At 40.0% G+C, this 22005-nt stretch overlaps 1 protein-coding gene and 2 long non-coding RNA genes across 6 annotated transcripts in view; 2 read left to right on the top strand and 1 right to left on the bottom strand.

The window, feature by feature from the left end:
• The window catches only part of adkb (adenosine kinase b), a 135909-nt gene that overhangs the window by 52184 nt on the left and 61720 nt on the right, over window positions 1-22005 (top strand). For all 4 annotated transcript variants that reach the window (XM_011488215.4, XM_020711872.2, XM_020711873.2 and 1 more), the window contains exons 5-6: window positions 6125-6297; window positions 9618-9726. In XM_011488215.4, the coding sequence (XP_011486517.1) occupies window positions 6125-6297; window positions 9618-9726 (282 nt within the window). The remainder of the gene's footprint in view (window positions 1-6124; window positions 6298-9617; window positions 9727-22005) is intronic.
• LOC111946376 (uncharacterized) lies at window positions 617-1880 on the top strand. Its single transcript, XR_002872058.2, has 3 exons — window positions 617-753; window positions 1384-1463; window positions 1542-1880. It is a non-coding gene; the product is annotated as an uncharacterized LOC111946376 (long non-coding RNA).
• On the bottom strand, window positions 1887-3043 carry LOC111946377 (uncharacterized). Its single transcript, XR_002872059.2, has 2 exons — window positions 2907-3043; window positions 1887-2159 (listed from the first exon to the last, which is right to left on the bottom strand). It is a non-coding gene; the product is annotated as an uncharacterized LOC111946377 (long non-coding RNA).

Genomic DNA, 22005 nt, shown 5'->3' with positions numbered 1-22005 from the left:
ATTAATATGTATTCAGTCAGATAGTAATATTTACAAAATGAAATGTAAATTCCACAGTTAAAATTGCTTACACAGCTCCTTTGACTGTAGACTTGATGAGAACTGGACCAGGTGCGTGTGATGTCATCCATAGCAAACGGCTTACCTTAGGCTTCATGTCAGTGAGCTGTGATTGGTCCGAATAGGTCTGAGTCATCGTTGCTATCTCAACTCCTCTTGCCAATCAGGAGTGGGCACCAGCCTGAAGCATTGATACGAGGCAGGATGGATCCATGTTTTTACGTTATTGACACCAAATTCTTTGTTTTGTTTTGGTGAGGTTGTGTGAATTGTAGCGTATGGTGTCAAAATAGAGCCTAAAGTATTGCGCATCAAAACAGTAAAACCGCGCATCAAAACCCCAAATCTGCGAATCAAAATGCATAAATTGAGAACCAAAACCCACAATTTGCAACCAAAAGCCTTTCCCCAAAGCACAATCCTAATTCTCAGCTGCCGATTTGTTTTCTCGCCATTCTGAAATCCTGTTTTTGAGTTGCAGTTTTATTTTGAAACTGTCTTTTTGAGTTGCGCTTTTATTTTTTGAGTTGCGCTTTTATTTTTTGCGGTTTTGATTCTAAAACCTGTCGACACGTAAAAACAGCGACATGTCAGTCAAGGGGAGGGGAGGCGGGACATCCCTGATATCCAGAAGCTCATTGGCTACCGAATAAGACCGAGTCTTACGTCAACAGACCAGTTTAGAATGTGCCGGTAAGTTTCTCATGTTTTTCATATCTTTTACTATATTAAAAGATCAAAATTGTACTTTATTTAACCAGAGGGCGCCAGCACATTCAGATGAGGAGCTCCACCAGTAGCTGCTAGTGAAAAAAGATGTTAGAAAGTTAGATGTTGCATGAAAAACTACCACCATTGTTCTCCTGTGTTAGCATGCTAGCTAGCTCAATGCTAGCGGGGTATCCAGCTCTTCTCATGACTTTTGTGGATTAAACAAAGAACATTTTTTACCACAGTGTCAGGATCGGTCATGTAAACCTGGGAATAATTGTCCGTGAATTGTCACTAGGGTTAATCAAATATGTTATAACCTATAAGGTTTCTCAATATTTTTCAGGGTTTACAGACAGAGGGAATTATTGAACAGAGAAACAATATTGCTGTGCCATATTATTCAAAATGTATGCGTCTGCACTATGCAGACTGGCAGAAGTCCGGTATTCGAGTGAACCAGAGCAGAGTAAATTGTAGCAGACCAGCAAAAACGTGTTTTATTCCACTTAAAATTATTCCAGTATTAGACATCAATAGAATTATTAGTATATTTAATTGGGTGGTGGTTTTAAAATTGACTATTGCTGAATGTTTGTTGTTTTCTATAAGGGCCGTTGTTATGCATACCATAACAAAAAAGGCAGGAATACTGAGGCAGCTACGACGTGGATGTCTACATCTTCTTTAAGGTAATGAAAAAAAATGTAATCTTAATTTTTCTCTTCTTTTTTTGGTTAATTAACTTTGCTGTTTTTGTTTCTTTCCAGATGCAGGCCCCAAAGACGTCCCAGTGTGATGCAAAGGCTGTCCAGCAGGCTCACAGACATCTCCTGTCAACTGAAAGAGAAGCCTTTAAAATAGTTGTCCATTTCGACCACACTGTCTGCTTCCCATTTCTTAGTGCCTGTACGAAAACAGTGACTTTTCCACCTCAAGTCTTTTAAGGAGTTTTAAAAACAGTTATTTTAATTTCTCTGAATTGTGGTTCAGAATTTCACAGAATCTAATGCACTTGACTCTGTGTTTCAAAGATCTTTGCAAAACCATCAGTCTTTTGTACAAAACACATTCAATGGTCAAACATTAAAAAATGAAGCTTTACAAAATACCAGTGGTGATTATTAGCCATTTATTTTCTTAAGGGGGGCAGTATTTTGTAAGGCAGATGAGATCTGTTCACATTGTTAGTTTTTGTTACATCCTGCTGTGATGACATGCATAGATCAGTACATAAATGTTAATGTCTTGGCCATGGTTTTCTGATGTCCCACAAGGGTTGAACAGGTCTGAGAGGAGAGAGGACAAGCCACAGAGGGAACAACAACTCCAACAGTTTCCTGCTCTGCCTGGTTTAAGTTAGTCTGTCGTCCAATGTCCACAGCATCCTGCACACAAAGAAAAATGTATTTAAGACAGTTAAAATGAGTGTGTGTGTGTATATATTTATATATATATACACACACACACACACACACCTTAATTGCTACTCAGTAGCTGCATATTGTGAAAGGTAACTTCCTGTGTTAACCTGCAATCTTTAAGGTTGAGAAGATTATTTTGGAATACAGTTCAGAATCAGAAAAACTTTATTGATCCCACCTGTGGGAAATTTGCTCTGGTACTTCAAATAAAAATTGTGTTTCTTTTATTTATTTATTTTAAATAGGGATTAACTTGATCCCAAACTAGGAAAGGTGTCACTTTCTTGCAGCAATATGTTGCTTTGTTGTTCAATCCATCTGTGTAATCCCTAAGGAAATATTGAAAAACCTTATATATACATGAATGTACTTCTTAAAAAACTATTTGATTAACCATAGTGACAATCCACGGGCAATTATTCCCAGGTTGACATGACCGATCCTGACACTGTGGTAAAAAATGTACTTTGTTTAATCCACAAAAGTCATGAGAAGAGCTGGATACCCCGCTAGCATTGAGCTAGCTAGCATGCTAACACAGGAGAACAATGGTGGTAGTTTTTCATGCAACATCTAACTTTCTAACATCTTTTTTCACTAGCAGCTACTGGTGGAGCTCCTCATCTGAATGTGCTGGCGCCCTCTGGTTAAATAAAGTACAATTTTGATCTTTTAATATAGTAAAAGATATGAAAAACATGAGAAACTTACCGGCACATTCTAAACTGGTCTGTTGACGTAAGACTCGGTCTTATTCGGTAGCCAATGAGCTTCTGGATATCAGGGATGTCCCGCCTCCCCTCCCCTTGACTGACATGTCGCTGTTTTTACGTGTCGACAGGTTTTAGAATCAAAACCGCAAAAAATAAAAGCGCAACTCAAAAAATAAAAGCGCAACTCAAAAAGACAGTTTCAAAATAAAACTGCAACTCAAAAACAGGATTTCAGAATGGCGAGAAAACAAATCGGCAGCTGAGAAATAGGATTGTGCTTTGGGGAAAGGCCTTTGGTTGCAAATTGTGGGTTTTGGTTCTCAATTTATGCATTTTGATTCGCAGATTTGGGGTTTTGATGCGCGGTTTTACTGTTTTGATGCGCAATACTTTAGGCTCTATTTTGACACCATATTGTGTGAATTGTAGCGTCAGTTTCATGTTCTTAGCTGAGAGGAGTGACCGGTGTGGCCTTCTACTTCTTCTCCCTCAAGGTTGGACGTGTTGTGTGTTTAGAGATGTTCTTCTGCAGACCTTGGTTGTAACCAGTAGTATCAGCTGGAACTAGCATGGCCATTCTTCTCTGACCTCAAACATCAACAAGGCGTCTCTGCCAACAGAACTGTCCGTCACTGGATTTTTTTTTTTTTGGACCATTCTCTGCAAACCTTGATAGTTGTGTGTGAAAATCCCAAATGATTTGAACTGCAGCAGATCGGTCGTCTTCACCATGTCTACATGCCTTAATACATTGAGTTGCTGCCACGTGATTGGCTGATTAGAAATTTGCATTAACAAGCAGTTGAACAAGTGTGCCTAATAAAGTGGCCAGTGAGAGATTGTGTGTATACACAAAATACGCATTTCCTTTTTGAAAAAATGGCTGTTTTTTTGTTTTGTTTTCTCCCAATGTACATCTCATAAGCCAGGGTCCTTGATGGCTCGAGGTGGTTTAGTGAAAGTAGCAGAGTTCTCCTGCACATCTGTGAATGCGTCATTAATACTGGGTGACATATACAGGTTTTGGAGTAACATATGCTGCCATTAAGAGAACACAGTTATTTTCTTGAAAGACCTTGTTTCTTTTAGTGAGGTAATAATGCCCAAGCCACTTTTTGTACATGTTCTAAAAGCATGGCGGTAAACTAAAACGACCTCTGTTTTGAATTATTATTTTTTTCTTTTTCAGTCTAGGTTCATTGACAGTATTTTATTTGAAAAGATTTTTGTTTGTGGCATTTATTTAATATATGATGGCTCATGTAAAAACTTGGCAACATATAAAAGACTTTAAATGTTTGCAGAATATAAAGAATAATAATGATAAAAGTAAAGAATACAGAGAAAGCAGGACTTTTGCACCAGTTTTACAGAACACAAGTAAAGAAAATCACATACAGGTGAATGCTCTCATCATTTGCATAAATCTAATCTTGCTGTCACAATCATATTAGAGCTTACTTTATTTCATTTTCTTTGATTATTGATAGTTGAAGCTGTTATACTCCCCATTTATTGTTATACAACTGTAGTCGTTTTACACTAGAGTGCTGTTATGTTCCATTACGCTTTATATTACTTTTGTCATGGATACGACAGACACAATAATAGTCCCTGTGCAAATAGTAGATACATCATTGAGTCACTTTAATGAAATCATATCTACAGTTTAAAATGATGCATTGGATGTAGTTCTGTCACTGAACAAGACCATAAAAAATTCTCATCTCTCTTTAACCCCGTAAAGCCTACTACATAAAAAAAATTCAAATTCTTGATGAAATCTGCGAGACGTTTTTGCTCACAAGATGCCAAAAAATATAATGATATGAGTGTTCAGGAAAAAAAAGCACCTTTTCTACGTGCTGTCTCAAATTTGATCCACACATTTGTTTCAATACAGGAAGTACTGCAGTCAATTAAGAAAATGAATAACGTTAGATGAGTTATTTTCACCATAAAGTTTTCAAAATTAGCAAAACCTTTTGCCGCCATCAGTATCTTTCAGATTTAATGGAAGCAACCATTTTGAAATGAGCAGTAAAAGCCCTTCTACTGCCCCTAGTGTAATGATGATGCACTATCGTGCAGAAAACATGGACCAAGTTATATACAATGGGTTTTTTCTAGAAAAGTTTTGATTACGTATTGAGATTGGCGTCTCAGAGTGGTGTGTATCTAATTTGATGCAAGGTGTGTAAATTTGGTAATGGAACATGTTTTTAGGGGACAAAAGGGATAGTAATAGTATCATGATGTTTTAGTTTTAATTGAATTTTCTGTACAGATCTATATTCCAAAACTAAAAAATCATAATCTACTTGCAAACATGCTAATTTCTGGCCGTTTTTTTCTTTGTTTAGCTAAGTTTTTACATTTATTTACATTAAAATTCACCCTAGTGATTACTTACTGTTTAAACAGTTTAAACAGTTAGTCTCTTCTACAATAGATCAACTTTTTTTCTGTTTGAGCTAGTTACCAGGAGACTAGACTTGAAGGTGGATTGTGGGGTGGTGAAAAATAACAGGAGGCAGCATCTCAGCACGAGTGATGAAAATGCAGTTTTTTACTCCACTAGATGCTATTTGCTTGTGTGAAATGATTAATTTCACACGTATACAGGTCATCCCAAAAAGCAGCAACATCTCATTCACAGGGGGCCCCCTGTCAGCAACAAAACTGGAGGCTGCAATAAAACCAGCAAACACCAGCACGTACTGAACGTCAATAAATCTTTGGAGGTTAAGCCTCACCGCTGTAGAATTCGTGCAGCCAACCCCCCCCCCCCAGCACCAGCACCCCTTCTTCAGGTAAAAGTCACTGGGTACATCAAGTTTGCACAGACTATAAAACGACCAACGAGCAATTTGGGGAGTGTCCTGTGGTCGCTGGCACATACCCGCACAGAGACCGTGTTTGCATAAGAAGGATGAAGCCTTGAATTATGGGGTTTGTGTAAATAAGGAGATGAGACTGTTTTAGCACACAGGGAAAAAGGAGGAGTGCTTGGATGAGAATAGTCCCTCTGTGTACAGTGGAATTGGTTGTTTATGACAGCCTGCAGCCCTCATATATCACATGCAGTATGTTTGCTGTGAAGCTACAGTTTGTATGCCATCTGCCTTAGCCGAACTTGACCCTTCAAACAGACTTATATTTGTAAACTGAGTTCTCTATAACAGTTTTTTATTTTTTTATTTTCCCTTTTCCTAGTGGATGATCCAGAAACCACATAAGGTGGCAACTTTTTTCGGATGCATTGGAACGGATCGCTTTGGCGAGATCCTGAAGAAGAAAGCCGAAGAGGCCCACGTGGACGCCCGCTACTATGAGCAAAACGAGGAGCCCACTGGTACCTGTGCGGCTTGTATCACTGGAAACAATAGGTTGGCAACTTTTTAGACACCCTTGACCAGTAAAAGCATCATTCACCTCAGGTTTGACAAATATCCTCTGGGCAGGATATCATAACTGGGAATCACAGTCAAGCTCACACATCAAAGGAGGAAAAGAAAAACGACTTGAGCTTATTTTTTCAGTACTTAGTCTCTGCCACCCCAATGGGTTCTCATCCATCTATGCTCTGACAGTTGCAATGTGTAAGGGATGTCTGTGCTGTCCCACTTCTCACTTGTCAGCCTTCTTGGTTGTAAATGGGGCTTTCACGTCTCTGGCGGATCTCGTGCTAGCATCATTACCATCACAGCTAAAGCAGCAGAGGTCACACGCAAACACTAAGGGGCTGCAGTTCGTGATTGGCCAGCTGTCAATCAATAACCTTCTCTAAATAGCACCCCCCCGTCCCCCTTTGCAGCTCTTTATCTGCTGCCCCTGTAGTTGTCAGTCAGTCATGGCGGGCCCCGGCTGCCCTGGGAGTTAGCCCTGCTGAATGCTCTTTGTGGACTTGTTTGATGTGGGCTCTGACACCTTAAAAGGTCAGGTGCCGTGCTCAGGGAGACGAGTTCTGTAATATTTCTTACAGGTGTTTAACAGACAGCTCAAGAGGCCAGAGGAAAGGTCGTCGTCGGGGCCAACAGTGGCTTTGAAGGACTGGGAACCAACATGTCACAGCCCTCAGGCTTTGATTAGTGCAGGTCTTCAAAGGGAAAAGAAAAATCGGCTTCCCCCTCTTTCTCACATCTAACAACTTGAGTTTCAGTCTGTGAGGACAATATATGTTGAGTAATCACATTCTAGTTTTCAAATGTGCAATTAGGAGCTGAATCATTGAATCCCTGCAGAATAGTCGGGTTGGTGTGATTGGAGCTTAATAATTTTCATCTCCTTTAGAACAAAAGCTCAATAATATGTGTTTTTATGTCATATTTGACTGATACTAGCACAGGTGATCATAAATTGAAGCTCTGCCAATATATTTTTAGCATATTTTAAACACAAATCCATATAATTTGGATCATTTGTATTTTGAAAGTTGCAAAGTAATCTCTGACAAAAAAAACTTAAAATTTTACTTAAAGGTATTCATGTTTTATTTTTATTTGTCACTTTTAGAGATAAGAAGATGGTCTGTCAAAAAATGTTCTTAAAGCATTACAATTTATTCAAAAAATAACAAAAAAGGCTTTCAAAAATTCCAATATTGTGTTTTTTAGCTGCTATAAGTACCACTCCCATTTAGTAATCATACGTTTACAGATTAAATGTATAAATTCAGTTAAGTGGAAAAACAAAAACAAAAGGGAGAGAAATGTCTGCGTTTTTACATTTAATAATAACATGAAATGAACTACCGGTAATACATTTTTAACTAATACAATGAATGCTAAACTATCCAGAAGTATGCTAAACTATCCAGAAGTATTTCTGTCTTAAATAAAGCTAAACTGGTTCTGGACCACAAATCACTCCACATGTTATACTGTACATTAGTTTTACCATATTTTTTTTATTGTGTAGAGGTTTGGGGGAACAACTATAAAACAACGTTACATTCACTTTCAATACTTCAGAAGAGAGCAATACGAATCATACACAAAGTCAGTTACCTTGAGCACACAAATAAATTATTCATAGAATCAAATTTACTCAAATTTTACGATCTAGTAGAGTATTGTACCGCTCAAATAATATTCAAGGCCAAAAACAACTTATTACCCACAAATATCCAAAGGTTATTTATTACAAAAGAGGAAAAATACAATTTTAGGGAAAAAGATACATTTGTCATACATAAAGCACGTACAAATAAAAAGAGATTCTGTGTTTCAATTTGTGGAGTGAAGTTGTGGAACAGAACCAGTAAATGCTTGAAACAATGTCCAAACATAAAAGAATTTAAATATAGATACAGGAAAATGATCATGGATAAATATGTGCAAATACAAAAAAATACAGAATGTCAGCATTTATAAATCTGCATACTTTGACAATACGTTTTGTTATTCATTTGTATGTTGTTTGGAAATGAAAATTACATGTATATATGTACATATACACTTGGGTAGGGCACTGGACTCTGATGGTGGGAAAGTAAGGGCTTAGGGTAAAGGGGGGTGAGAGTTTATAAGATTTTTCTTCTTCTCACTCCCTTTTGGACTGGTGTTTATATCATTTTGTTTTGTTTTGTTTTGTATAATTTACTTGTCTTTTTCTTGTTTTTGTAAGTTTTGTCTCGTTCTTGTCTTATTCTGTTATTTTACATTTGTTTCACTAGTCCAAAATAAAAAAGACTACTACGACTACTACTAACATTTTTAAAACTAGTTCCATTACCAAACTGGACTTTTATCTAGTAGATTTGAAAGTTTGTCAGCTGTTGGAAGACATTTAGAAGGGGAACCTCTACAACTGTGTCCTACCCTCAGATCTGTTTGCTCCCCTGATCGTGTTCTAGGTGCTCCTGTCTGCGGGACTCCCTCAGTGATGACACTCATTTTGCCTGTCATGTTTGTTCCGACCTTTGAGTCGATTACTGCAGCTCAGGTCAAGCGCCGTCCCAATCCTCCTGTCACATAGCAGCCTTCATCATCTCACTCTGATCAACTTAGCACACTGTTACTCTTCTCTCTGACACCAACAGCATTTTTTTTTTTTTTTGCCATGTAAGGACAGACTTCTTCCTACTCCCTCCTGTCATGTGGCCGAATCCCCCTCACCTCCCTCTCTTTAAGTAGCTGTGATGGTTGCAGTCATTTTGATGTTCAAGACCCCCTCCGAACATCTTTGATCTATTTTAAAAGCATTCCCAGTGCTCTTTTAAATATAATAATTCAGTTTATAGCCTAAATAAACCAAAAAAAAATTCTAGGATATAGCATTTGCCGAGCAGCAGTAGTACATTAAAAATTTGCCTATGAGTTGTGGGCAGGACCATTGGCAACCCCGGCCCCTCTTCCTCTTCCCCTTCGTTACTTAAAGCCCAGAATGGGAAGCTTGTGGCCCGCCCAGCATATTTTCTATGTCGCAAATACACTACTTTTTACAACTTCTCCAAGTAATAAGCTAACTTCTAGATGTTTCCTTTTTTAACATCTATTTGTAGTATTTTGAGAGTTACTTTTCTAAAGGAAATAAATCTAGATTTCACCTGAGTTCAGACACTGAAGAGGAAACTGTTATCATCCTTTTATATCTTCAAGGAACAAAGAAAATTCTGGGGCTTCTGGGCGTTTTTTTTTCTTTTTTAAGGACAAAATTAAGATGGATGACAAGCGAGGCAGAAGATTTATGGGGTCTGTCTCCACAGGTCCCTTGTTGCTAACCTGGCAGCGGCAAACTGCTACAAAAAGGAAAAACACCTGGACTTGGACAGCAACTGGGAGCTGGTGGAGAAAGCCAAAGTCTATTATATTGCAGTAAGTGAGACCTTCTACATTCAAAATGATTGTTCCCCAACTATTGCCAACAGAGGACAAAATGTTAAGAGGCTTTATTCAGGAAATGCCTCAGCACGCCTTCTGCATTGTCAATATAACCATTCATCCTTTGTTGAGTGAAATGAGCTATGTTACCTATTGACACAATACAGCTCCATTTTCCCCCATTTTCTTCTTGTCTTTGTGCACGAAGCTGCAGCACAGTGTGAAATTGCTCTACATGTAATGCATTCATTCATTTCTTTTAACATGGGGACAAACCAACAGGTGCTGCCAAAGTGTGAAAATTGATTATGCAAGTTCATTCGGCTTTAACCCTCCTACACAGTCTTCCCCTTACAGACAAAACACAGCGCACAGATTGAGCAGGACAAATGTAGTTTATAGACGTTCACACACATACACACAAGCGGCCCTGCTGAGGTAATGTCTTCACATGCAGCTTCTAGAGTAGGATGGCCCGCCTCGGTCGTGTTTCACTGTTTGGGATTATATTTAATTCCAGCAGATTACCATTTTCCCTCTCATCTCAGGCACAAATGATAGCCCTGAAATCACACTACATTCCAAATCTTTAAACAGTTCATTATCAACATAAATCAGCATTACAGCCCAGCCATCAACACACTCCCTGGCACATTGTCCCAAGTGAAATTCCCCGTGTGCTCTCCCCCACGTTACCCACAAGCCCTCTAAACAGGAGTTAAAGATGATGATGTAGTGCAATAATGATGGCGTTTCCATAATTAGCCACCCAGTTGGAGAAATAAAGACCAACACGAAAATTAAGTAAGGAAAAACAACAACAAAAATACAAAGAGTTGCTGTCGGTGCTTGCGCTACAGAGCAGATTTGTCGGCGTATGTGTGGTCTCATTTTTAGCCTCTGCTTCGCATTAGCAAACACGGCACATCCTCTGCAAATTGGCAGTTGGGTTTTGCCCACATCCGACCGTCTTGTGCACAGGGAAAAGCTTCCGTGGGATTTGAGGGGGGATAGAAGGGCCACAAATGGGTGTTTGTCAGTGCCTGGAATCTAAAAAACACGGCGTTCTGTGTTCCTCCAGGGCCTCTTTGTCAAAACAGAGGGATCACTCGCTTTATTAGACTTCTAAGGTACTCGTCTAGATACAGCGCCACGGCAATTCCCATGTTGTACTGCATGACGAGTCTAGACTGGAGCCTCCTCTTTCCATTAACCTCGTCAAGAGCAGTTAGAAGTATTTAACTGCTTTAAATTCATATTGTAGATTTCTCCCCTTTCACCGCACTGAGCAGTTCTGTATATTTACATGCTTTGTTGATCTCCATCCCACTAATACCAGGTGGTTTTTGTGGTCATGTTCTGCAAATTAAGTCACCGCAAAGTCCACATGTGTGTGTTAGCATGTTATTTTCCCCATACATGTGTTGATGTTTGTCAGAGCATGTGAGTTCAAGGGGCTGATTGATGATCCCTGGCAGAGGCTCTCAAGGTGGCCGCTGCGATGCGGCAGGATTGGATGAAAACGGCATTATTGGAGAGCTCTTGCAGCCCGCCTGGCTCATCCGGCAGCGGTGGCAGCAGCAGGGCTGGTGGCAGACGCAGAGCGGGGAGGCAGCACTGCCGTTTTTTCACAAAGAGAGAGGGTTTTGAACTCCTGCCAAATGTTTGGTGGCAGGCTGTTGCTAGGAAATCTGAGTCCTTAGGCAAATCATCGCACAAAGATCAACAACAAAAGGCGAGGGGGGGGAAAGAAGGAATGGCTAAATCCATTTCAGGCACGTCTCTTTTTCCTGCTGAATGCCATCGCCGCCGCCGTGTGTACAGTTAGTTCTTACCCTGGAAATTGTAAACATCAGAAACGGAGGGTGATGTGTTGTGAGGAGGGAAGATGAGTGACTCTAATTGGTGGGGGTGATGTGTGCACGCTGGCCCAGTTAGCCTCTTTCTCCTCCTCCTCCCCTGCACCTCCTTTCTTTTGCTTCCACTTTCCTTCCATCCCATCCCCCCTTGGCCTTCTATGGACACCCCTCCCTCCTCCTCTTCCTCCCGCTTCTCCTCTCCGTTTGCTGTCTTCTTTGCTTCTCTCCTGCTCTCAGACACACATACGTTGCTGTTTAACACACACAGCGTGCACATACACATTCTGCAGCATACCACTGGCTTGTTGTTGGGTTTTTTTATACCACTGAGCGCTTTGCCCTGTAATTTGATCTGCACTGCTTGATGCATCTTCCATGATGCCACTTTGAATTAACCTATATCTCTACTTGGCCCCTGCTAATAAAATGACCTCTACTCAAATAAGCCATTTACATTCAAGGAGAAAGAAAAAGCACATCTCATGGTCAGTGTAACTAAGAGGCATGGAGTCGAGGGGAGAGGAACAAGACAATTGACTGTGAAAAGTCCTGTTAATGACTGGGCACAGATGGTCAGAAATAACCCAAGGATAGACGGAGGAGACGCTCGCCCCTGCCAGCCCGCCTGCTACACAGAACTCGCCCAATGCGACACAAGCTGCAAAACCGTTAGGTCACAAATCGGATCACAGCTGTTAGCTTGCAACCCTACGATAGGCTGGAAGAGGTTGGGTGTGCCTGAAGGGGAAACTAGCTAGTGCACCTTTTTGTTAAAAACCCACTCAGATGAAAATCATGTTTTTGGTGTTTTGAACATGTTCTTGTTGCATTTTTATAATGATGGAGAACATATTTAAAGAAGTACCGAGTATTTCCTTATTCAAATCGTGAATCAGGAGCAACTGATTCAGGAGCTTTATCCAACTGCAGAAAAATGCAGTTGGATAAAACTGTAGCAGTGACGCAGGGGCCATAATTGGCAGGCCACAAGCTCCCTGCTCCGCTCCTTTCCGATGCTTCATTTTGCAGACAAATAGTTCCATGTACGCCTTCGTTTTTGTCCTCCAAGCTGACATCTAGATCAAAACGTTATGGCTGGATAGTTCTGATGATGCTGTCCAGTTTTGTTGCACCGCTGATGTTAAGTTGGAGGTGTGAGGGACTGTAAGCTAGCGGGAGAGAGTGTAAACAAAGAGATGATGGGAAATAAGAGTAGGCTCACTTCATGCCAACGGTCCCATCCACAACTCTGGGGGTTCTGTGACACTAAAAACGGTATAATACTAAATAAAAGACCAATGGTAATGCTTTTAAAGTAGATCAAAAGATAAATGGAGTGGGACCTGAAGCAGCACAGCCAGTTGAACACTCACTGTTAACACTGGCGGACTTTATATAACATTAATTGGCAGTTCCATTCTTCCCGTCACTGCAGGGGAAAACTAAGTTCAACTTCAGCCACTGTGGCATAATATGCAAGTGGAAAAAAAAAAAAAGAAAAGGCAGGAAGAGAAAAAAAAATGCAGTACTGGCACTGCAAGGAGAACGTCAGCCTGCTTACTCCCAAGAGTGACACACACATTGTTACTCCACCCCACAGCCAAAAAAGCAAAGGAAAAATCATTTCAACACATCTTACTGACACCTCATCAGCCAGCTGAAGGCCTGATTAGCACAGAGGTGAACTGCAGCAGCGACTGTCCAACTCGGGACTTTGTCCTGATGCTGACCTTGAGACTCTTCCCGCTGTCCTTCTGCTCTCTGTCTCCCCACTGCTCTTTATCTCCAACATTCATCCCGTCTTCCCCCTGCCTTTTCTGCCCCAGCCCTTCTCTGTTTTCCACCTTTTCCAAAACACTGCACCACTTTTGCTCTGCCCCTGTCCTTCCGAACAGTCGTGAAGGGATCATGCAGTGAAATGCAGGCATGGGAGAGAAAACAGGAGGGAGGATGGAGAGGTGGGGGGGTGGTGGTGGGGGGGGTACTGGCAGGCTCCCCTTTTGTCTGCAGGCGATCAGTTACAGTCTTGGTTGCCGATGAAATTTAATCCCCACCACATTTACATGCCAAGTTTGACTTCTGGCAAGCCTTATCAAATAGATTTGTAAATCATTTCATTTTTATTAGAATCCCATCTCAAGGGATTGCCTTTTTTTCTCTCGACTCTGTGTGTTTTTGGTATGTGTACAATCTGGGCCCACTGGTGTTAAGATTTGAAAGCCAGCCCCCCCCCCCCCCCTTTTTCTTTTTTTACTTTCGGGGGTGGGGGGACAAAGAGCAATGGGTGCCAAGTCCCGTCTCTCACCGGCCAAGCCAGCGTGTCAGCATGCCTCTCATCTCTGGAGGTCATGTCACAGGACGGACAACTGCTCTGATGCGTCCCAGTGTCTTTAGCAGAGTACAACTTAAAGTGCGCCTAATCAAACGTTTCATAACTGCCTGCAAATGTCTCATGATTTTGAATTCATAATTGATTAATTACAAGTCGACCACATCTCATCATATTCTCTGGCTGTTTCATATTTTTCTCCTGCTGGCTTGGACCAATTATAGGATTTTAATCTTGAGGCAATCAAGTGATAAGGGTGAAGCAGTTAGTGTTTGCTCTCACTATATAATCCTCTTGGATGTTAAACATGCATCCGGGAGCTGCATTTTGTCAGAAGCCTATGTGTGGAAGTGCACCTGCCTAATTGAGTGGTAATAAACTGTCAGGAGAGAGTGTGTGTGGTGATTGGCTCTTGGCAGGGTGTCCTTTGCTGGTGGGATGTATGGGTTGGCCCAGCCCTGCTGGAGCATCAGCCACCTCCACACCCTACAGGCTTGAGCGGGTGGAGTGTGGTAAATTAGGGTGGAAAGGCCAACGATGCTCGCTGCAGACACATGCTGTGGCTTTCACTCAGCTGCAGTATTTATTAAGGCAATAACATTTCCTTAAAAAAAAAAAAAAGGTTTTTGACAAAAATTTGAAATCAATAATTAGATTTCTCCTCCAAGTTCTTAATTATCATCAGGTCCTCCATCATCAGAAAAATGACACAAGAACATGTTAAAAACACAATTTTCCTTGTAGAAGTCTTTTTTAATTGTTATTTAGTTCTGCAGAATAATTATTTTTCAGTTTTTTATAATGATGGTTTGGAGTTCATGAAAGAGCAAAGTCTCAAAAGATTGAAAACAAAAGATTTTGCTTTTCTATTGTAGAAATGGATTAAAGAATTAAATAGACAAGGGAATATACTGTATGTATATATATATGGATATCTCTCTCTCTCTCTCTCTATATATATATATAGATAGATAGATAGATAGATAGATAGATAGATAGATAGATAGATAGATAGATAGATAGATATAATAATGCTTTCTTTTCATTTTTGCTGGTGTATGAGATCACAAAGAATGTCATGATAGAGCTACATCAACACTTCAGGGGAAGGTCTCTGGGAACTGCAGAAGAAAGCCTCAGCGAACCCTCTAACACGACGGCGATCAGGAACGGTCAACGAGATTAGGCCGGAAATAGTAATCACTGAAAAATATCAACACTTTCAGAGTCCGTCTAGATCTAAGCCCGTGAAGAAATGGAAGACCTTGAGGTTTACGAAAAAGAAACTTCAAAGAAAAAAGAGGTTTGCTAGAAAAGATCTGTCCAAAAACCCACCTTAGAGATCATCCAAGCAGATATGGGGGTTAAAATGGACACACTTAACCATGCAAGCCCTGAGTTTATTTGAAATCTCCAAATGTCGTAACTTTTAACTTGTTGTGTTAAATAAAAATAAGAAATAAAAGCACAGTATTGTCTGTTTTTGGTTGACTCAAAGAATAAATCGTTAATAGTCATTGTTCTAAACGAATGGCTTATTAGTGTGTGTTTTTTTGTTTTGTTTTGTGCTTATTGCTATCTTGGCTGGATATAAATTTACCACACATTAATCTTTGTAAAAATGGCTGAATAGGCAATTTTAAAATATCTGTCTGTAAACACAAGATTTCCTGTAAAACTAAGAAAGTTGCATTTTTAATCAGAACTGATGGGGACTGTCAACTATGGGTGGCACATCCCTAGTGGTTAATAGAGGAACTGCACCCTGTTCACGTTATTTTTATTTTATTTTTTAATATTTGTATTTGTCCTCTCCAGCAGCAGAAAAAACAGGTAAGACCTGTTTTTTTTTGTTTTTGACTGATGTAACTGTTCCATCTGTTGGTCAGATAGCTTCAGATACATGTGGTGTGTATTTATATACAGCGTTCCCTTGTTTATCGTAAAAGGGCGTCGTTCTAAGAATAACCCACGATATCTTAAAATCCGCAAAGCAGGATTTTAGGTGTTTTACGGCTGTAAAATTCCTCACTACACACTTTATTGACTTTTCTCAGACAGACATGAACATTTTCACGTTTCTCTCAAAGTTCAAACCTTCATAGAAAAACAAATCCTGCATAATAGAATGAAAGCAAAGATCTGATTTCGATCAAAGATTTATGTAAATTTGGAGAGCTGCACATATTCTGTACAGGAGGCATGGCTGAGGAGATTGATTGACAAGGTCTACAGCCAATCAGGACGCAGAACACATTGTGCTGTAGAAAAAAAAAGCAAACATGCAAAATTGCACTGAAAAGATAGCAAAAACCACAATAGAGCGAGGGACTAAATCCCTTTTGTATTTAATGCTAAACTTGCATTTCTTCTGTTATTTAATTTCTATTAGGTTTCAATCCGGAAGTTTAAGAGCTGCTTTATTTGTAACAACAATCCAATGGTACATTTGAAGAATTGCTTTATTTAAATTAAATCAAAAAGTGACGGTTTAATTTATAAGCCGTGATTTTGAATAATGGAGAATTGTTTTTTTCATGGAAATTATACTTGAATCCATCCATCCTAAATTTTTAAAATGTTTTTTAAAGAAAAATACATCATTAAGTTGGACAATGGAATAATAATGTATTATATGGAAGGTCAGAGTAAATAATACATACATTGTTTGTTTTTTAAATATATAATTTAAAGGCAGCACAGAGCTGATTGCTCCATTATTTCTCCATTATTTGTCTTTTCTTCCTTTTTTCATAAAGTGGTTCCTCATTAAACTGAATGGCAACTATCCCGGTTTAGCTTTTTTTCCGCTTTTCGCTGTAATTTACTTATTTTTATTAAAGTTCTGTGCAGAAATGCTCAAGATTGGCAAAACGGAGCCAGGTTTATTTTAGTTTTTTTCCAATTAATAATTGGAACATTTTTGGAACCCTGGCAGACTTCCAGCCTGTAGCCTGTGTTGCTTTAGAGTCTCTTCTTCTACACCCACATTACCTTGTAAAAGCAGCCTTTCTTATGCAGCAGGGAAAACACCGTGTCCTTTCACCCCAGATTACTGTGTGCATCTGCTCCACCAGCAACAACTCTGTTTTCTGCTGGATGAAATAGTTTGAACTTAATGATATTTCTGCTCGCCGTCACCTTGTCCCTGCACTCCCCCTGCTTCAAAGCCGCTGGCAAATGTGTTCCTTTTTATTCATGAGACCAAGTTGTAAAACACTGATCCATGTTTCAGTGCTCGGCTGGGATGTGGAAGCTAATTATGTGAGTTTCACAGCTTAATTGAATAGCCTGAGTAATTATTTGTCAAGTAATGCTGAGCAGAAAATAAATAGCCACTTTGCGACTAAGAATTGTGCCTGATAGCCATGTGTTGATACTCTCACCAGGGACAGTAAAAACCTGCTCTACTGGCTAAGTGTCTGATTAAGATTCACATGATGGAACTGCACATGCTTTATGATTGCTTCTCTCCTGGGCAAAGATGGTGACTAAAGTTAAGTGTCAGACAGTGTTACATTATCTCACTGGTACATAAAGGCCTCACTTAATAAAATCTACTTGAATATTGTCCCTAAGGACCATACAGAGACCCCGGTGTAGCAGTGGTCAATTTACCATATTTTTTAATGTTTTATTTCTTTGTTATTACTAAAGGTCTATTAGAAGTGTTTAATTATTTTATTTAATGCTAATTTGGCTTTTATCCCCCTTTGTGTTTAGCCACTTTTTCAAAAACACTTTTGTCAATGTGTTCAATTCTCTACTCAAAAATTCAAGATTGATTAAATTATTCTTTATGGAAAAATCCTTGGAACGATCACATATGACAAACTCAAAAGTTTTCTTCTGAAAGTGAACATTATTCCTGTTCCACTTTTAAACATTTTTAATTTTATGTATATAAATAAAAATAATGTTTTTATTTAATATTTGAATTAAAACCTCTCCATGGTGTACCCTGCCTTCGCCCAACAGCCAGGTTAGGCTCTGGCAGCCCCGTATAAGTATACAGCGGGTCAAAGAACTGAATGGATGGAATTCAGATTTTTGAACCTTTTAGTTTCTTTTTCACTCTGCTCCAAATTCCCAACACTTATGAATCATGTTGGTCTATTGTCAGACAAAATCTCTGTGGAGATACAGTCTTGTAAGATGCTTTAATTGAATTTACTGCCTCAGTTGAATCTTACACTCGATGATTTGCCCTTTTAATTAAAAACCTAGTTTACTGTGTTTAGCATTTCTCACCCGGAAAAAACAGAAGGTGTCACTTCAAAAACAGTCCCACTAGAAATATAAGTGAAAAATTCTTAAAATTTGAAAACTTTTCTTTAAGTAAGCAAAAAAAAAATCTGCCAATGGAGTAAGAAAATTGTCTCACCATGTTTTCCGAAACTAAGATTGCTATTAGAAAAACTTTTACATGATAATTTTTTGACGTTATTCAACTGTATTTATATGTAACCTGCACAAAAAGTGAAATAAATGTTGGCCACACGTAATATGTGCAGCCAAGATGCGCATTGCTGCATTGCCCGCACAAATTCAGATTCCATGGGACACTCCTCTGGGTGTAAATCCAGATCTACTAGTATCTACTAATGCTACTACCAATTAACACAACTTTGTATTGGAGAAATTGGAGTTTGAGACCCAAAGTAATGGATATCATAAAAACTAACTACATACTTGGCAAAGAAAACTTAAATGACATTAAAAAACCAGAATAATTTTAGCGTAGATTTAAATTTAACAGCCCGACTAAAGTAAAAATTGAAATTTTCTGTAATCCAAACTCAAGATTTGCCTAGAATCTGTCAGGGTTTCACTGCAAAAACCAAATCTTATAAAACTAAAAAGACCCTTTTTTTCCCAAGAAAGATCCTCTTTTTTTCTGTCTTTCAAGAAAAATCATCTGATCAAGAAAGTTTTTCTATAGCAATAGTATTTTAGATTGAGAAAAAATGTCCTATAGTGGCTAGAATGTTTTCCTTAAAAGATTATTTACTTATTTTAAGAAAATCTGGCAATGGGGTATGAATTTTGGGCTTATTTCATAGAGTCCTATTAATAACAGATGTAGTTTGCACCAGTCTTTCAAGGAACTATTTTTTTGGTTGTTCCTGTCCTAACAGTTGCTCAGTTCATAGAAAATGAACCGAATTATAGAAAAAGCATTTTAAAATAAAAGGTAAGTGGCATTTATATGTATGTGTCATGATCTCACAAGACTTGGCAGACCCAAATGTTGGAACCCGGAAGAAAAGTCAGAGAGGCGTCAGGTAAATAGAAATGATTTAATTCACAGTCAGTGATTATGATGGCCAAGAGAATTATGAGGAACTGGAATCTTGACTCGGAGGCGAGGTGTGCTGGAGGGTTCGGCGGCAGTAACCGGATGACTTGGGTTGAACAGGATGCAAGGTTTGGACGAGGAGCATGGACAGACGACAGCGACCAGAGGAGCACTCGTGGTGATCTTTCCTGTAGATGAGTCGTAAGAATAAGATTTAGCGAGAGGTAAGCAGGCATGAACGACAACATAAGGCAACCAGACTATGCACCGTAGAGGAACAACGAACTGGCGTTGAATGCTGGAACTGGATCTCCTTAAAAGGCTGCAAGCTGATGAGGTGAGTGGAACCAGCTGGTCGCGTCAGGAACAGAGCAGAGAGGCGAGGGGGAGGAGAGCTGACAGAGGCACTACGACAGTACCCCCCCCTCAACGACTGCCACCTTGCGGTCCGGATGGGCACGGTAGAAGTCTTTGATGAGGGTATGGAGGGGGAGGAGAGCTGAAAGAGGCACCATGACAGTATGTCTTGTATTTTAGGGTAATACAAACAAGCAGTTTTGTTTTCAGAAAACAAAATCCCCTAAAATCAAGCTCTCGAGTTTCAAAAGGCTCAAATCAGCAAGAGAGATTGCTTTCTTTTTGTAAACAATCAATTAATGGCGTTTGTGGCACCGGCTCACTTTGAATTGTGTCTGGGTTTCATTTGCCATGCCTGGGGTGAAAGCAAGCAGCGGGAAAGCCTTTATGTTTCATACATGGTGCCACTCAGACATGGGGTACTACTCTGACCTTATCTATTGTTTCTCAAGAGTGTGTTGTAAGCAGCTTTTGGAGGCTTTATAGAGACTTAGCCGACAGCGTTGCCGTTGCTCTGGTGGAACATTTGGACCTCTGGCAAGTGTCAGAATTTCAGCTGCACATTAAATCTCAGTTCTTTCCCCCTTTTTCCCTGTAAATCTCTTTTTGTTTCCTGTTTTTTTCCTTCCTTATGTTTAAAAAAGACATGTTTCATGAGCTCTTTTGCTTCCTTATAGATATTCTTATTTTTTTGTCTGTTTTTTTGTGCCTTTGGTTTGGCCAACTCCTGCTGGAGCAGAGTGGAAATGCGGTCATAGCAGCTGAACATCACCCCAGATGCAAAGAGCCCCCCAGACGCTCTGTCATAGGGATGCCAGAGACCCCTTGATTAGGATGTCTGTTGTAATTGGCCAGCTTGAACATCATGCTCAGTGAGCCTCGTTGTCTAATGCTTCTGCTGGCCAATAGGGCCCCTCCCTGCAATCACTAACAGGGCAGCTCGCTCCAGCTTCAAGAAGAGGCCAGAGAGAGAGCAGCCAAAGTGCTAAATGATTGTCCTGAGCAAATAAAAAACAGACATCTTCCTCTCTGATCCTCTCGATGTGCGTGCTTCATTTTCTGTTGTGGCGCAATCATATTTGAAGGCATTTTGCGCCCCAAACATAAGAAGGAGGCGGCGGCGACGAAGGGGGGGACCAATCAAAACAATAACTGAGGTTCCTTTAGACAAAGCCCTTGGCTTGCAGTTGTCAAAAGATGTAAGCTGACTCATCTGCACAAGAAGGGCATGTATCCCTGGGAGCGAGGGGGCAAAAAGCTATGATGAATCCTCCCCTCTGTGCTCGCCTCTCTCCACCGAGCCTGTATGGATTAATTACATGACTAGTAGCTAGTTTAGTCCCGTTATTTATTTATTTTCCAAAGTAATTTCATTCTCCTTCCCTCCTTAGATTTTATTCCGCTCAGGATTTTTCAGCTTCGCTCTGTGGAAATAAGAATGCATTGATTATTTTCCATCTAGCAAATATCCCACCAACGGAGGAATAACATGCCTTTCCCCTAATTGGTTTGTTTATCTTCAGCAACAGACTCTGGGTTTGTTTGGACTCTGGCTGGCATCCACTGCATCGCTCCCCAGCATGATTACTCACCTTGGGAGGAGGCTGCCGTGGCAAGGTTGATGTTCCTCACACAGACATCAGGCTGTCATTCTCCCCGCTTATGTGACATCATTTGCCAAGACAGATTTGTTACAGGAGAAATAAATTCAGGCCTAAAAAGGGATTGATTTAAGGACAGTCTGCGAGTGGAAAAAAGACGACAGGAGGGATGGGGGGGCTCCTAGACACATCTCAGCACTCAGAGGGCTCGGGCCAGATCCAAACAAGCTGCCAACAGCAAGATGGATTCTGGCTTCATGTATAATTGATACACTGTATGTTCTAGGTGTCAGCTTTAAAGAGCGAGCTAGGACTATATCAGGAAGCTATTTTTTCCCTCTCTGAGGCAAGCATCATTTTTATTTTGTCCTCCCCCGTTCTCTGGCTTATCTTAATAGTTCAGAAAGCTCTGTTGAAAATCATCAATTTTTTGAGGAAAACACTGAGGAAGTGCGGCATTAAAAGCACATCCTGTTCCCTCTGCCCTATTAGGAGAGCTGGTGGAGGGCAGATAGCCATCTGCAAAGTTGCCCAAACATACCCAGTTATCAGGATTAGCAATCTCACTCTTGACACCTGGCACATTAATATTAGATATGGGAGAGTCTATCCTGCTGAAAGCAGCATAAAAGGATTAATGCAGCTCTTATCCTTTTGGAAATAATGCCCTTTATTGAGCGGATCTGAAACTGCAGAGGCTAATGATGACATTGAATGGAGCCAGAATAAGTAATGGTGCATCATCCCATGTCATGCCGCCAGAACAGTCGCAATTTGCATTCCGACGGCTCAAACTGTATTGATTGCGCCGAAGGCTTTCAGTTGTTT

This window comes from Oryzias latipes, chromosome 19, assembly GCF_053564925.1.
Source record: "Oryzias latipes strain Hd-rR chromosome 19, Olatipes_Hd-rR_3.1".
Taxonomy (NCBI): domain Eukaryota; kingdom Metazoa; phylum Chordata; class Actinopteri; order Beloniformes; family Adrianichthyidae; genus Oryzias; species Oryzias latipes.
The sequence above is the reverse complement of the archived record's forward strand: the minus strand, read 5'-3'. Positions and strand labels throughout refer to the sequence as shown.